The 17,652-nt window shown below is 36.3% G+C and overlaps 1 protein-coding gene across 3 annotated transcripts in view; it reads left to right on the forward strand.

Annotated features, from left to right (window-relative positions):
• Positions 1-17,652, forward strand: part of PRKN (parkin RBR E3 ubiquitin protein ligase) — an 852,414-nt gene that overhangs the window by 412,165 nt on the left and 422,597 nt on the right. For all 3 annotated transcript variants that reach the window (XM_068405902.1, XM_068405892.1, XM_068405910.1), the window contains exon 6: positions 13,138-13,253. In XM_068405902.1, the coding sequence (XP_068262003.1) occupies positions 13,138-13,253 (116 nt within the window). The remainder of the gene's footprint in view (positions 1-13,137; positions 13,254-17,652) is intronic.

Raw genomic sequence — 17,652 nt, forward strand, 5'->3', positions numbered from 1 at the left:
CCTCAATAGCGGATCATAATGTGATAGTAGTTAAATAAGCTCAAACTGTAAACATGTGAAGGGGAAAAAGCAAAGAAAAAACACATCCAATACCCAGCTGTAATTTCTGTCTGAAATTGGAAGGGTGCATTTTTATAATGTTACAGGCCTGTACCTTTAAATGAAGTGTTTTACAGACAAATATGTTTCTCATTTTAACTTCTAATTACCATGAAAGGATTATTTTATGCAATGTGCTTATCCAAGGTCTTCCTACATATACATTACATATTCATGAACATATAGGCTGTGTGATGGAAAGTTTGTTTTTAAGTTGTTGTGAGCTTTCCTAGTGAACGTTGCTGCTATTAAATGAGATAATGCCTGTGCAGAAAGAACAGCAGTCAGGAAACCTCAAAGGCAGTGGTAAGTGCATGGCAGGGTTTGGCAAACGCTAGCTGTTTAATTGCTTATGCCATCTATGGGAGAATTTTGGAGTCTGAAAAAAGATTTGTCATAACAAATGCTATAATAGACCTGTTATATTTGTGTGAACACTACATGCGTGAAGCCAAATTCATCTCGTTGGCTTAGTTACTTCTTCAAGCTGTACATCCTACACGGGGAACTCGAGCCAAACAGATCAGTATCTCTGTGTTTGACTCTGCTGCCACACACCTGTAAGTCAGGGGCAGCTTTAATTTCCAGCAGTTATTTTGCTAGAGAATCCCTAGTGCTGGCGCTCTGCACAGTGTGAGTTAGTGAGTCAGTCCTCAGTGCTGTAAATACATGTGCACCCATGTATTTACAGCACTGGTGACTCAGCATGGTGTGTTTGAAATTTTGCGAATAAGACAATGCATCTGGACAATTATTTCTTTTTAATGTCCATGGTAATGTCTGTCTTTCTGTTTTTCCATTTGTTTTCTGGTAGCCCATTACAAAGCAATGTTTTGTATTTTGCATTTGTATCTTTTTAAATTATTAGTTTTCCTTACATAAGGTTGAAGTATGACAGTTTAATAATAAATAAATTTTAAAATATTTTTTCAGAAATACATTTTTGAGGTAATATGCAAGTTAAAACCTTGGCAATTTTAGTTGCTTTGCAAGATAGATATTATAATAAAAATTTTTGAAATGTCAAATGGAGAATGTAGCATTGTGTGTTGTTTGTGGAGATCACTTTATACTGCTCATGCACTGTTCATGCTCTCATTTAAAGATTCTGCTCTCATGTACATTCCTCTTTAGTCACATTTTTAAACAAAATTACTTTTTGATCCAAGTGAGGGCATGAATTTTTTTTGCAAATTCTTTTGACCAAGTCAAGTATGAATTCACAGCTATTTCTACAGGTAGAAACCTACTTAGTAAAATCATGGAGCAGAAAGTATTTTGCAATGAAGAAGAGCAGAAGAGTCCTGCCCACAGTTGCCTACCTGGTCAGAAAACCAGAGGAAATCAGACAGGGAAATAGTACCAGTTAGGAAGAAAATGTATTTTCAGAAGTAGGGAGAGGTGCAAACCATGCCTCAATTACTGTTCATAGGAGGACCACAAGGTCAAATGTTGCTCATAAAATTCCTCATACCTGAAGGCCAAATGGCACAGCATAGCTTATCTGCAGCTAGTAAGTTTTCTCAGTTCCCAAAACAGGGATGCAAACCATGTACCAAGAACTGTGCCTGGGTGTGCCCACTCCTGAACTCTTGCTTGTGAGAGGTGCTAGCTGGAACTATCTAAAACATGTTGAGGACCTTGCTAACACTGCAACTGTGTGGATGACTTTGTTCAATCGCCCAGAAATGCTCTTAGATATTCTTTAACAATAAGCTGTTTGCTAGTGTGGATGTAGCCTTATTCTCCCTGGCTACAATTTTTTAAGTTAGGAAAAAACAATTCTATTTTTTCCCTGCTTGTTTTTACAGTGAAGGCAGTGTAAATAAAGATTTGCTGGGAAAACCAAATTAAATCACTTCAGTGAAAACAGTCTATCAAGACACTATCAGCATTATATTAAAGCTATGCAAATAGCCACCTACACTAGATAATATGTCTATGTATTAAGTTGTCTCAAAGGAAAGATGTCCACGCTTTCTGTTTTTAGTAATAGAAAATAATTTTTCAAATCAGATACTGTGCTGTCAACTACTGAGAAATGTTGGCTTGTTCTGCACTGGTATGCACATGAAATAAGTTTGTTGTGTTAAATGCTTAACTTATTTGCTGCATTCTTCAGATTTCTTATGATAGAAACTATAGGTAAGAATGCAATGCAAACGTAGATTTCTTTTTTTCTTAACAAGAATTATAGAGGAGATAATGGATTTCCCACTGTGACTTATGTTTTCTAGCTCATCTGGCATATATATTGCCTCTAGCTCATCTGTATATATTACATATTGAAAATATATTTTAAAAAAGAAGACAATAATAGAGAATGTTAAACTAAATGCCAAAGTTTAATGCTAAGATTTTCATGAGTCTTGCAGTACAAGATTAGCCAAAGAGAAGAGGTTTGGTTTTTTTTGATGGGTTGGTTGGTTTGTTTGTTTGTCCCTTCTATCCACTTCATTTACTGCAGCCCTCTGTAACTTTCAATAACATCTAGTAACCTCCAAGAAAAGTTTTGGCAAGACTTTAGCCTGTAATGACATTTTATTAGGTAGTAATATATTTGATTCCATAACAATGCTGTGTGCAGGTTTTTTTAATGTATGACTCATGTAGAACACCAGACACTTACTTGTATTTCATAAGTTTGAAGTAACAAATCACACATTTATATACTGAAAATTACAACAGGATTGTGAGATGTTTCTATTAGCTGTTACAGTTCAAATTTTGCTTTATAAAACCTTATCTAAAATGCTTATCTCGCTAATGAAACATCTTTATCTCCTTTCACAGGAGTGGAAGGAACAATCGTAATATTCCTTGTGTAAGGAGTTACGTACAGATTATACTTAGCTGAAACGAACTAAATATACATAGTCATCTTCTTTCCTTGAATTACGGCAGTATGAATCAGCTATTTGCTTCTGTCTATTCATGTGACTATGTTTAACATCATTCCTCCTTCTCTATTTATCATATGTTCTGGGCATCATGCAGGGTATTTTGTTTGGTTGCTTTTTGTTGTAAGAAAGCTTCAGTTTGTGTGATGCAGCACAAATATTCCAGCTCTCTGCTCATGTAGAAGTAAAAGATTTAAACCAGAGATTTAGAGGAGGAGGGGAAAAAAAAAATCCACATCTAAACTTACTCCCAACCACATCAACTCTGGCAACTGGACAAACCTGAAAAAAAATTATTGGAAAAATTTTGCAGAATTTTCCCAAACCTTTGGGTTTGATGTGTGTTGCTCTGTGTGGGATAGACATTACCTCTATGTGTGTAGGTGGGGTACAAGACCTGCTCTTTAGCACCTTTGTAGAAAGGAGAATATTGGGAGCATAAACACCAATAATTCAGTAGAATTCGATTAAGACTTCAGGACAGCATAGCTGCAGGTGTGCTAAAAGAATGCATAGTCATGGCAAAGAACATGCTTTAAAAGAAAAGCAACAAGCTGCTGGGTGGCAAATAGACTTCAAAAAACCTGTTACCTATTCAATGAATATTCAGGAGGTGCCAAACATTCATTAGTACATTTTTGAGTCTTCAGAGTAAAATGCAAGCATATCTCGTACAGAGGGAAAGAATAACATGTCTGCCATTTCCTCCTTTACTTCTCTCACTGTTCCCAACATAACTGGGCAATGTCTTGGCTCATTTGTTCTCATTCATATCCTGATCTGTGGCAGACATTGGAAAGATGACAGAACAAACCATCCAATTTTTCAAAGCTGAGATGCAGAAATGAGGCAAAGAGCCACTCCTGTAGTATTACAGCCTAATTCTGTCTGCCCAGTGTCCTCACATAAATACTGATGCTCCCCCTGAGGCAGCCTTAGTGCTAAATGAAAGGTGTTTTAGTACTGCCTTTCAGCTATGTTACAGACTTGTAGAACATCTATATGGTTAATAGATGGATGTGAGGCTCTAGGACATTGATGATATTAGCTGAAGGATGAGAACCTAAAACCAAAAATAACAGTCATTTTTTAAGATAGCTGTTGGGTTAAAAATACCTTTTTTCTAAGCTTTGAACCTGACCAGTTCCTTTGATATGAAGGGATGGATGAAATTTAAATGTTTCAGTTGTAATAGGATCAGTTGGATGGGAATCTACTGCATATATTTCAGAAACACAGCAATATTTACAGACTAGACAATGGAATTGGTCATGTCCTATAGAATACTCATGAAAAGTAACAGTAAGTTAAAGAAATTATGTAGTTTACTTAGATATTTGTGATTTGTTGATTCTGTGGTCTTTTCTCTGAAGCTCAAGATAAAATTCTTTGAGATTTTACAACATAATGTCACCTGTGCAATATTTACAGGTCAGGTATGGGAGTCCTGTTTCTTATACATTTTAGACTTATTCCGTAGTCATTTTGAATTCCTGATCGCTATCTTTACTGTTAGTGCTTGTTAGCATGGTTGGAAAAGAAACAAATCACTCAAACCTGTAATTGGAAACAACTTTTTTGTGCCTTAAGATGCACAGCCTGAGGATCTGATATCATATAGTATTCGAATTTCTTCCCTTCTTGAGCCCTTTTTGTGGCTTACGTTCACATAAAAATTCAAATCTGATTGCCAGAGGAAATTAAGCTCAAAGTAAAGGATTGATTCTCTACAGGAAACACTTGATAACAAATTTAAATAGTTGGATTCTACTTTAAAAGTGGCTGATGGGAAAGTTTAAGTCCTAGAAATCAGCACTAATGTTCAGGATATGATGATTATGATACATTCGAAGTAGCTGCTCTGAAACTGAGACTTCCTCTGTGGCTCAAGTAATTCAAAGGAACTTTTCCAAAATAAGCTATTTCATACATGCTGAAACCTGGTGAACAAATTCAACAGAAGAGCTTGAGTTGGGCTCTGGAGGCTGGGCTAGGTAATTTAATCTCCCTGACAACTGCAGTCTTGTTTCAGCCCAGAAGTTAGTGTTGATCAAAGATAGTATTTCTAAATGCTGAAGAGTCCTGTTCATTCTGTTTTGTGTCATGGAAATATTGCTACTGGAAGGAACAACAGAAGAATTAGTGACAGGATTGTTTGAGCCTGAGCCACCACTTGCAGAGAAATGAAACAAGTACGGTGTGTGGCTGCCTTTAGACAAGCAAAGGAAATGAGAAATGCTGCTGTTAAAAATGAGAAAAGTCACTTTCACGCAGAGTACTTTCCTGTGTGGTTGAAATAGCATTGTCTGGGCAGCAGCAGCTGAGGGATTCCCAAGGCATTTGTGCTCTTTGTTTCCACTGTATCTTTTCTAGTAGACAAGAAAAGAATAATACATGATAGGTACTGCATTTCTTGTTGCTTTTCTTATACACAGAAGTCCTACAAAACTATAATTACACGTTATCTCCAGAGGCCAGATGTCGTTATAACCTTGTATAGTTAATATCCCATCATGCCAGTTATTTGAATCTTAATTATATCCATCTCTTCTTTTTGGATTTTAATACAAATTATTAACTGAAAGGTAATAACTGGTTTTTTTGTAGTGCAGACAATAGATATGCAATCTGTATGCAACATTGTACAAAAACAACCTTGTTGGTGTAAATCACTGAAAACCACATATAATAAGTGATGGTTCCCTCTGAAATGGATAGTATGATCTTTTCAATCATTAATAATGCTGTAGCTGTCCTGTTTTTAATTTTTGAACAATACTTCTGTTGTTCTTCTAGTGAATTCTGGAAAAATGAAAGATAGAAATGCCCCTTGGCAAGGGGAATAAACACATAAACAGAAGATTTTTTGATCTTCTGTTTGTTTGGTTTAAGTCATTTATGATGAGTTTTTAGATACATTTTTATATGCCTAAAACTTGGCTTTAAGTTACTTGGTCAGGACTAAAACACTAGGCCTTGTAAAGAATTATGAATAGCATGTACATTTCCCATCTCGTAATCCTGCTACACTCAAAATACTTTCCATATCATAGGCTATCTGTTCAAATATTTGCTAGACAACAAATTGGTTTTGATATCCTCAGTTGAATAAAAGGTATGGTAAATATGTTTGATTCTGAGAGAAAGAGGTGGAACTGTATGTTGTTGATGTTTTTCTTACATGAACTTATTTAAAATTGAGCAAGAATAAAAAGGAGATATTGTAAAGATGTATTGATGCTTCTTTCTCTGAAATATAATGTGCCTTTTAGTCACTTAGGCATATTTAGATTGCAGCTGTTACTGCTTGAAGAGAAAAGAAAGTTTAGAGAGTAACATTTCTGCCCCAAACTGGTGCTTGTCTCATAAATGTAAACTCCCTCCCTCCACCATCCTTCACACAGGTCAAAGTTGATGTATTCACTGAGACCAGGCATATTCTTGACAGCCTCAGTGAAGAGCTGGCAAAGAATATTTGTCCTAAAGAGCTTTTATCATGAATAGCAGATCTTTCTTCTTCTTAGCCAGGGGCATTTTGAGAAGGGCAATGGGGTTTGGTCAGAAAGCACATATTAGAGAGATGCTAATAGTCCTTCTACATTTTTATGCTGCTTTAGTCTCTTGCCAAATAAAATAATATATACTTCTTATAGACATTGAAATTTAGTATATCAGCACTTTATTGTCGTTCTTTACATGAAAAGATGTTTCACCTTATCTTTGAGGTCAGCTTAATTATCAGCAGTATGTTAACAGGGCTTACTATATAATATTTGATCTTTCCTGGAATATCAGGTTTTTTCCTTGTGTCCCGTAAAGGCTTTTTTTTTTTTCTCATATTAGTTAGTGTAATTCAAACAGCTGTTCTAGTACTTTTTACTTATTTAACTTTAAAAGCAGTGCCTGTTCCATATGTGAACTGTGACATTTTACAGAAATTCTTTTTTTTTTTTTTCTTTTCTTTTTTTCCTATGCCCTGGAAAGCCACAGCCTGCAATTCTTCTGGGATGTGGGAACCTGTCACGGTTTAAAGCTGGGCTGGCTATTAACCCGGTGGCAGATGCTCTCTTTTAACCCTCTCCCCCCCCAAGGGAAAGGGAAAAGGGAGAGAGACTTATGGGTTGGAAAGTTAAAACAGTTTTAATAAACTATAGTAATGAAAAAGAGTATAATAATAATAATAGAAATAATCAAATATATACAAATATATACAAAACCAAGATCGAGAGCTTGGAAATCCTCCTCAGGCAGAGTTGATCCCCCCAGCACGGGCAGAGGGGAAAATGCAGTAGCTCCTCTGCCATCACACCTGCAGGCTTTTAACTGGAGAATTGGCAAAGCTGGTACCAATCAGTGGGAGACAGGAGGGCCCCTCCCTCCTGGGCCCCACCTCCAGGAGGCAGTGGGTTAGTGATAAATAGGAAAGTGAGAATGACGTGTATGGGATGGAATACCTCGTTGGTCAATCTTGGGTCACCTGCCCTGTCTGCTCCTCCCTGCAGGTGCGACCCCCCTTCGGCTCTTCACTCATAAGCAGTGAGGAATTTAGCAGTGACCTTGGTTTCTCCAAGACTAATTGGCCTGCTCCGAGTCAAACCCCGTCTTTCCCAGAATATCGCAGAAGTAGTATTAGATTCAACAGCTGTTCTGAAGTGGGTTTCTTTCAATCTGTCCTCAGACCCACTGAATATGTACTTAATTCTTCAGTTGGAAAAGGAAATGAAGCATTATCACAAAAGTATGCCACAATGGCACTGAAGTTTTCTCTCATTCAGGGGTATAATTATGGTGATACAGATGAAAGGAGATTTAAGAGTGCTGATAATTTGAAAAATGAAAACTACACCTTCAATGCCTATAACACATATTAATACATGTCTTTGCATATTAGTCTTAAATAAACACATATGTGGGTAATTCAGGGGAAAAATACCGTAGGACCCCTACCTTGTTCTGTAGCTTATTAAGAAAAGGGAATAAGAAATGCAAAGGCTGAGCTTCCTTAGGATTTTTAACCAACTTACACAGCAGTGAATGAGAAGCAGGGTTAAGAACCTGTCTTTTCATGTGTATGTGTTGTGTATCAGCTGCGATGCAGGCTGTCTTGGTGCTTGTTAGCAAAGAGCAGTGTTTTTTGTGCCAGTCCAGTAAACTGGACTGGGCAACACGTTTAAAAAAGGTAAAGTTTCTTCTGGGCCTGTCTCGACTTATTCTGTGTCAGACCTTGCCTTCCCACGGATGGGTTGTATATGACTGATCTTTTACTCACTTTGGTTACTTACCATAGAGAAGACAGTTCACTTATCAGCAGTTAGGGGTATGCAAACCCCTGCTTTGTTTGAAAACAGAGAATTTAGGGAGAGATGCTTGCCTTTTTTTGGGTAAAATATCAAAGATTTTTTTTTAATAAATTTGAGCATTTTCTTCTTGAGTCTCATAAAAATTAGCTAACACTGACAATGTGTCTTTGAACTTTTTATGTTCTTGCACTTTTTATGATGTTGTGTGACACAACAGCCGTAACGGGAGTGAAGAATATGCAAAGTATGTAAGAGCAATGCCTGTTCCCTTCTCTGAATAACAATCTATCAGATACACTGCCAAAAGGAAGACATTTGTAGTGTTAAATAGAATGTTCACAATTTCATGGGACCTATGCCTTTAGGCAAGAAAATGATCTAAAGGTATTCACTGCAGTAGAAGGTGACCATAAAACTACTCACTTTCAGAACTAAGAAAAGCACTAAATTTTGTCTCAGCTTTCTCAGTAATTTCTTGACTTCCATACTCATTGCTGAACAGAAATACTTAATGAAAAAAAAAAAAAGCATTCATCAGAATTTTTGTACCAAGTGAGAACACAGATGCAGAAGGGAGGAATAATGTGATTTCTTCTATTTTAAAATATTTTAGAAGTGGTCAGATGGTGACGTAGACTGCATGAATTTTTGCCCATCCCTTTTATGTTATTCTGTAAGGTTTTTATATTATAAGGTTAACATTCTGAAAGTATTGTCTCATATAGCATAACGTAAGTTAAATATAGAGAGACATTTTGATGTCAACCTTAAGAAGTAACAACTACTCGTGTGAGTGTGACAGTCTGTGGCAAAATTAGAGGGTTAGTCCTAAATTGGCTGGCTCTAAGGTTTCTACACCTGTTTGGAGATTAACCTTGGAACATACAATAATTTAGATCAAAAATCTAGAAAATTTCCCTCCTTAGGCTATCATACACAGGGTGAAAGACTAAATAAAAGAATAGCTGCACTTTCATGCCTGATAACATGCAAGGCTGGAGAGTGAGAAGTGGCTAAACTCTTCCCACTTATATTTTACTGTCAGCAATTTCATTGCTGGAGTCAGTTGAGAAGCAGCTTGTGCTGGTGGATTATCTTTCTTCATATCTTCATACATATATGCCCTGGCATAAAAGGGTTGTGCTTGCATCATGAGATGTTCAGTCTCTGGGAAATCTGGTAGATAGCTACTGCTCGCCCATTCCAAAACCAGTAGAGATCTGGCCCCTGGGAGCTGTCCGGAACCAGTAAGCGGCAAAGGGACCTTACTGGGAAAGCATACCGTCATCAGAGAAGACATCTTTAGCACAACTGAAGTGTCAAATTGTGTGTCTAAAATGTAATCTTGTGAATGCATCCTATGTAACAAATAAATACTTGTGGCTTGCTTATTTATGCAATGTGTAAAACCAGTTCACATGAATTTTTATTTGAAACTGGAAACCTGATTAAGTTCATGAATTTTAAAAGCTTTCAAACAATTGGAATCTGTATTACTATGATAAAAAATAAAAACGTGGAAATGCAGTCCACACTACGCCAGAACGGGTAGGCACTCAGCATGCTGAGTTTTTCAGATTCCAGTCTCTCCCTGTGTTTCTGAACTCCCATCACAGCACTGACATCTCAGACCTACAGAAGTAGACTGTTGTGATGATTTTATAGAACTGTGCATTCTGTGGGTTGATATCTTTTGTTTTTGCAAGGGTGAACGTTTTATAAATGGGTTAGTTTTACTGTACTGCTAGTCTCAACACATTTGTTATAAATGCCACTTTTATTCTTTAATCTTGAAGATTTCTTCTGAACAAATGCTTGACACATAATCTTGAGGGATTTTTTTTCTATAATTTTAATGAGCCCTCCGTTCTGTTTGCATTTAATATTAAGATTTTCTATTTCTTTAATTGCAGCTTACTGAAGCAGGGAGTCTTTCAATGAATAGTTTTGAAGAGTAGCAATATTTTCTATTATTATTTCAAATAGTATTTTCACATTCTGTAATGTTCTCCATTCAGCAACATCAAAGCACATCGTAAATGTAATTAGTAGAGGAATTTTCTTAAAGCAGTTTTTGGGCTGATAAACACAAGTATAGAGAAGTCCTTTTCCTAATGCTACAGAGAAAGTATTTTGGGAATGTAGCACAAGACTCTTGTCTTTTTTTTTTCTTTCTTTCTTTTTTTTTTTTCTCCCTAACTTGTAGGTAATATTTCATACATCTTAGAGTATGGAATAAGAAATGTATTGCTTTATTTTTATAGCATTTTTGAGGTATTATCAAAAGCAATTAGAATAATCAAGATGCTCTTTTAAAAAAAATTAATTCTAAAGCTATTTCAAGTGTTTTGGAGCTTACTTCCTTTATTACTCTTTTTCTTTTTGCTTGTGACCCAAAGAAAGTTTTATTATAGTGGGAAAGTAATTTACCAAAAATTATTTTTCATTTGTACGTTTCCTTGCCCATAGTTTATCTGTTCTGGAATGGTGAGTAGTCAATATTCTCTTAGTTGTGTGCAGAAGATATACTGAAGCAAGGAGATATTTTCAAGACTTCTCCTGCATTGAAATAAATCCTTCTTACCATTTAATTCAAACAAAAGGAAAATCAAATTAAAGGGCAAAGAATACCCAAGCCCCAATACCCATTAGCAAATAATACGAAGATTAACAGATACATTTTTAAAGGTTGAAAATAAATTAAAGTTACAGATTGTGTAAGGTTTTCATGTACTCCAGATGAATGCGTAGTTCCACTGACTCATTCTCGACTACTGAAATGCTTCAAGTTGAGCTGATATTTAAAAGCTGTGTGTGTAACTGGGTCTTGAACAAGAGAAAAAACATGGAATGTCTAAAGTATTGTCTAAGGATGACTTTAAGCACATTTTCTTGCTTGGGACTGCTTCCTCATCTTATGGAACAGGACAGAAAGACGATTTAGTTATTAAAAGAAGTTAGCTCTATGTAAATATGTACTGGTGACTACTTCAAAAGTTCTATGAACAATTACTTCTTTTTAAAAATAGGCTTGCCTTTAAAATAGCCTTTTACCCCTTAGTTCTCTTCATAAACTGCTACTAACACATGCTTCAGACAATGAGTCTTATAGTGGACTTATAGTGGAGTTTGAATATTTTATTTGTGTTGTATCTGTTGCATATATCAGTGCCTCTCTGAGAAGCAGGATTGACTAACCTAGAAGGAAGGATGTATTAATACTTTTCGTATCCCAGTTATGAGATTCCACCTTAGAGTTATTACTGCATAGTAGTGTATTTGTCTCATGTAGAAATACACAATATATCTGAATGATCACCATTGAGAAAAAAACCAGTAATTGACAGCTGTTTCTCAGATGAAGAACTCCCTACTGCAAGGCTCAAGGTAGTGAGAAAGAGCTTTTTTTTGGACTGATTTTAGTACAGTATAGTAGTGAATCTCAGTGCAAGGCTACATAGGGGGCAAGGTCATTTTGTATTAAAACTGGTTTCATTCAGCCCCACTCATTCTCTTGTATTCATATGCTAATAAGCACTAAAATATGTGTCTAGCTAGGAACTTGGGGTGACACTAGGACAAACTACCTAGCAGGTCTTTTTCACAGCTTTTGGGTTGTTCTTAATGTTGGGTTTTGGGTGAGACTTTTGCACCCTAAAGAAGTTAGCAATTACTGTATTTTTTTTTTCCTTCATCCTGTCTCACCTGAGTCATTAGGAAATGCTGCTGATTTATTCACTGTCTCTGTGTCTTTTTCTCTAGCTACAGTTTATTCTTTTATTTTTTTCTTTTTCTCTTTTTTTTTTTTTTTTTAGGATTTTTTTGCCTTCCAGTCTAGGTGTCTTGAGAATCACCTGTGATCTTAATATCTTGACGTAATCAACACCTGTCATTCTTTTATGCCTTATTCTCATCATTTCTTCTGTTGCTTTCACGTGCTTACCTTCCAATTCACACTTCATTTATACCAGTCTTAATGTTTTCATTACAAAACTCCACAATTTGATACTGGAAAAAAAAGTCTTACAGGAACAAAGAAACTGCAAAAGGTCATCTGTGGCTCCTATTGCAAAGCCCATGTCTTCAGACTGCTTTTATTTGCATATGCGGAGAGCGATTTGGACATTTAAAACAATCTCTTATAACAAAACCTTATCAAAGCACAGCATGAGTAGTATGGCTTTCCCTAGAGTGTGATGGAGAAGAGAACAAAGCACATGGCTGTGTAAAATGTTTTATGCTAATGAAAGCATTCTAAGAGGTTGTATAGAGTAGTATGGACTAAAGCAACTTAATTCAAACACAATATATTATATAATTACAAATGTAATATGTGTTCCAAGAGAGCTAGATCTGCTCTTTAATATAATGGTAAAATTGTATTGTATAGATTTCCAACATGACAAAAGCAAGGCCAGACTTTACTCATTTAGAGATAAAATTCTGTGGTTTAGAGTTCAGAAAATGGTAACATCTGTAACAAAAAAATATGTGGAAATATTAATGTATAGCGACAGTGCTTACTATTCTGCCTTTGACAACTATACTTAGATGAAGTAATTTTTTTCTATAAATCCAGAAAATTACAGAATGTATCACACTGAAATCAAGTTAGTACACAAGTAGATATCTTCTTCGCTAGGGAAGTCACTGAACAAAATACGCACCTAGACTGGTGTTTTTGCAAGGGATTCCTTGTAAATCTTTCTTAATGGTTGTCCTTTTCTGTTGGCAGCGGTGATTTGTCTGTTGTCTCAAATGTCAGATAGCCTAAGATAAAGGGAGGACATGAGCGGCACGTATGTAATCTTCTCTCTATCTCTTCTTCAATATTTCAGGAGTTTTACTTTAAATGTGGAGCACACCCAACCACTGACAGTGAAACATCTGTGGCTTTGAACCTCGTTACAACAAACAGTCGCTGTATCACATGTATAACATGCACAGATATTAGGTAAGTACAACGAAAAGTGTCAGAGTTGCACAGTCTCAGTGCTTCACAGTACTTATCACTTTCAAAGAGCTTTCTTTTTCCTCTGCTGGTTTTCCTTTTTAAACGTGTTTTTTTTTTTTGCCTGGTGTTGTGGTGGAAAATGGGCCACATTTTCAGGTGTGTTCTTTGTTTTGCTAGTATGATTACAATTTCTGGTTTTGTACCTTAGTTGAGTTGCAGGTCGAAATCTGACTGTTTAAGTTCTAACTACAACCTCAAGTGCTCAAGATAGTAACATAGGTGTGTAGATCTTTGCTGCTAATCTGTATTTAAGAGCCAGTGAGTGAAAGCATGATTTGAGGGGGACAAACTGTTCCTGCAGAAAGGAACTTTTTGGTGTTTGTTTTATAAATCAAAGCAAAATTTCTTGTGATGCATCTGTTCTCATGTTCTTGTTTATTGCAGTTTTAAATACTGTAATCCATCTTACCGTATGGTATTTGGGCACATACATTCAAGAATACCATTACTTGCAAATTCATGGATTAAAACCCAATTGCCCAAGAAAGACAGCTACCATTGCTGTGAAGAATTACCTGAAACACATTTATCTACTGATTAGGAGATATTTTGAGGTGGAACCTCAAAACAAATAGCACCATGTTATACACTCTAAGTATTGCTATTGATTGGTCTGCATTTTGGAATAGAAGAAAGAATTTAGAAAAATCTTATAGGATAGCAGGAAGTGTGAATAAAACTGTTAGGAGATATCTTTTTGGGGAAGAAAAGCTGGATTACTGGAAGGAAACGTACTATTGAAAATAATAGGTTGTTCTGATTCTATCCCAGACCTAGCATAATTATGTTATGTTGTGCTTGCGTGTTACTGCATTAATAGCAACTGATTGGTTGCTGACAGTGTTTGGCTGAAGAAAATGAGTCTTAGAAATTAAAAGATAATTATGCACTGAGAGAAGAGTATGGTGTCCATCACTTCCCATATACACTGCATTTACAGCATTGCTGTGTGTCGCTTTCAGAGACTACCTTGCAAGCATTCCATGCTGAATTACTTAGATAGCTTGTTCCCAATGGTTAGGTATGCAACAGTACTAACCTCTCTGTAGTTAAGGATAATAATATGAAGTTTTCATTCTAAGCCCAGCTTTCTCCTTTTCCCAAGAACAAGAGGAAGAATATCTGGCATAAATATGCTTACATAGGCTTGACAACTGCTTATAATTATTTTAATCAAATTTGAAATGGATATGTTGACATTTTTCTGAATAGGTGTATTCAGTACAGACCTATTCACCCATATTCATGAAGCTGTAATATTTTCCTCTGTTTTGTGGCAAAATCCCAAGGCAAAGAAAGAGGTAAAACTTAATTTTCTGGATTTGCTTAGCTGAACTGTTCCCAGGACTAACTATTGGCTTCCTAAACTTTACTAGTAAAGTTTAGTGGGACTATTTATTGACATGTCACGAAAGCATATCAATTCTCATTAATTTAAATTAAGGCATCAAATAACTATGGGAGACATAATTTTCAGTAGACTTTTAGCTCAGCACACAATCTGGGAATATTTATTTATGAATAAATGTATTGGATTTATACACTAACTAGGGAAGGAAGACACATCTTCCTGTTGGCCTCATGCTGTTCAGATTCTTTCTAGCTTACAGGATGCCTTCTGAGATGCCATTAGGTGATCTTAAAATGTTTTCTTTCTAAAAGCTTGTAGGAGTTCTGACCGAGTACCCTAAGAAACAGGGTAGGATTTGCGTGCCTGGCATCTGACAAGGCACTAACAATTCCTAATTATCTATCCATGATGGGGACAACAGGTTCTTTGAAGTTGCTCGTACATGTAACAAGTCTGTCAGTCTTCTCTTTATTTTGCGTAGCAGATTCAGTTGTTCATAAATAGGTTTTTCTTCTGTTATGGAGCAGAGAGATACTTTTTAGATAATGAAAGTTCAGTTTAGTTTTCTGAATGGCTAACAGATTTTATCTGGTCACAGCAAGATCTCTGAAGCCAGAGGCATGAGAAGAGGATTAGATGGCAGATATTATAAAAAAGTCTACAGAGCAGTTGTATCCACTTCAATCTCCAAAAAGTCAGGGGAATACTCTTCTGACCCAGTATGTCTTGTAGGCCATGGAATTAATTGTTTGGCAGGAGGCAGTGAAATCAGTATCTCAAGAGTGAGCAGGAGAGTACTACAGCAGCCTTCTTGCAGTTTTAAAGGTTGTAGATGCATTAATACATTTATATAGTCAGAATTTGACTTCTCATACTTCCTAGAGCTATAGGTGTAGGTTTCCTCTCTCCTTCCTCAAGTGATGCAGTGAAATGATAAAGGAGATATTCTCTCTTCTGCCTTATTGTATACTTCGTAAGATTTTGTGAGTGACCTCTGTTCTCCTGCACACCTCCTAATCTCTTCCCACCTGTGTCTTTTGTACTGGCCTGTGGAACTGCACAAGATTAAATCAGCAGGGAGTAGGCAATGTTATTTCAGTTCCTCCTCTCTTTCATGGTTAACTAACATGAAACTATTGTACCTTGACTCTGCCTCAGTGCAGGTAACACCGTTCCTTACATGAAAATGTATACCAAAGAGAATTGCGAAATGGTAGTTGTTGGTCAAAACAGAAAAGTTGCAAGGGACGCTTGAACTCTGTACTGATTCACATAGTGTGTCTTCTGGCAAGAGCTGATTTTGGCAGCATCCTCTGTGGTGTATTTACAGAACTGGCTCCTAGGTACAGGTTAAAGGCCAAATATCAGTCTCTGTCCAATTGGTACCTCAGCATTTTGAAGCAAGGGTGCAGACTAAACTACTTAAAAGTGGTTAGTTCTCCTGTCCCTTCTAACAATTCACTGGGCAAGAAGAATGATTTGGCTTACTGCAGTGCAGAGCCCTAGTATGTGTCTGTACTGCTGAATGAAAGAGAGCCAACAGCTGGTCCCTAATCCCAAGCCAAATGGCAGCAACTGACGGATATCCTACACAGTACTGTGATAGGTAGCCTGGCTCTTTGTCCCAGCCATCATGGGATAATCTTGGAGCTGAAACCCAAAGGCTCATTGCTGAAACTAGATCTCTAATGAAAGTATACATTTTACCCTAGCGGTAAGATGGCAGGGAAAAGGGTAATTCATGTCCTAGTGTTCCCTGTGTAGGGCTCAGGAAGCGTCAAAAGAGGTCACCAAGCACCATGAAGTACAATGAAGGGGTAAAATTGCTGAATTAACAGCTGAGCTTTGTAGTACAAACAGTACCTATCTCCAGGACCTGTATCCACTGGGTTGTCAAGTATTTCTAGACTGCAGGAAAAGTTGTCAGTTCCTGACAACTTACTGTGTTTTTGTTGGGCTCTTCTCTCTACTTAAAAAAAAAAAAAAAAGAAAAAAGACGAAAACGAGTAACCCCTTCTCTAGGCAACATTAGAGGAACTAAAATGGAAGAAATCATGTCAAAAAATTGATACACATTTCCGTGATAACTCTAAAGTTTTGAGAATGTGTCCATACATTAAATACTGATTATCTTTCAGAAGTTGGGTTTTAAAAGCCATAAAAGTCTATTATGCAGTTTTGTGTAACATTAAACATTTGTAGGTGGTACCAAGAAGACCTTACTCTACTTCATTTTTTTATATGGCCAATCTTGTGAGTTGTTAAAATATAATTTCACATATATCTTTGGGTGAATGAAATAATTTTCAAATTAAAGCTGTGAAAGAAATTATTTTAGTTTCAATTTCTGATTTTCTTTTTTCCAGTTTCAAGGATGGTCAAAGGTAAGCCCATTTTGCAAAGAGCTAGAGATCAGACAATAAAATCAGTGTTGCACAAAGGTAATTGTAAATTCTTGGGCTACTTATGAAATGTCTGCTCAGTTTTTTGAGTTTCTAATATTTTTCTCCAACCTAGTGTTCTTGGAATATTTGTGTATAACTCAAAGAAAATACACAAATACATATAACCTTTTTACTTTAGTTAAACATTTAAATGACTATGGGTATTTGTGCTGGTGATTACTTTCTAATGCTCCTATACAGTTGAAAAGTAGCAACTAGGGCACTCTGTAGGATTTTGTGAAACCTACTTTCATCATTATATAGCATTCAGGTGGAAAAGAGGAATAACTGTATTTGGTACATTAACTATTACTTTGTATTAGCTTCACTACAGTAAAAAAAAAAATTGTGTCTGTTCTTCAAAATACATATTTCTTACTTCTTGCTGAAAAAAATTAAACAGGAAAAGACGAGAACCAGGTACTATTTATGTATTTCTTAAATATTATTGTTTGCAGCGAGGTATACCATTTCTCTAGTTGTTTCCATCCATTTATCATGGACAGTTAGTCCACCACAGGCAGAGCAGTTAAGCTCCAAGGGT

The sequence above is a fragment of the Nyctibius grandis genome, chromosome 1 (assembly GCF_013368605.1).
Source record: "Nyctibius grandis isolate bNycGra1 chromosome 1, bNycGra1.pri, whole genome shotgun sequence".
Lineage (NCBI taxonomy): Eukaryota > Metazoa > Chordata > Aves > Nyctibiiformes > Nyctibiidae > Nyctibius > Nyctibius grandis.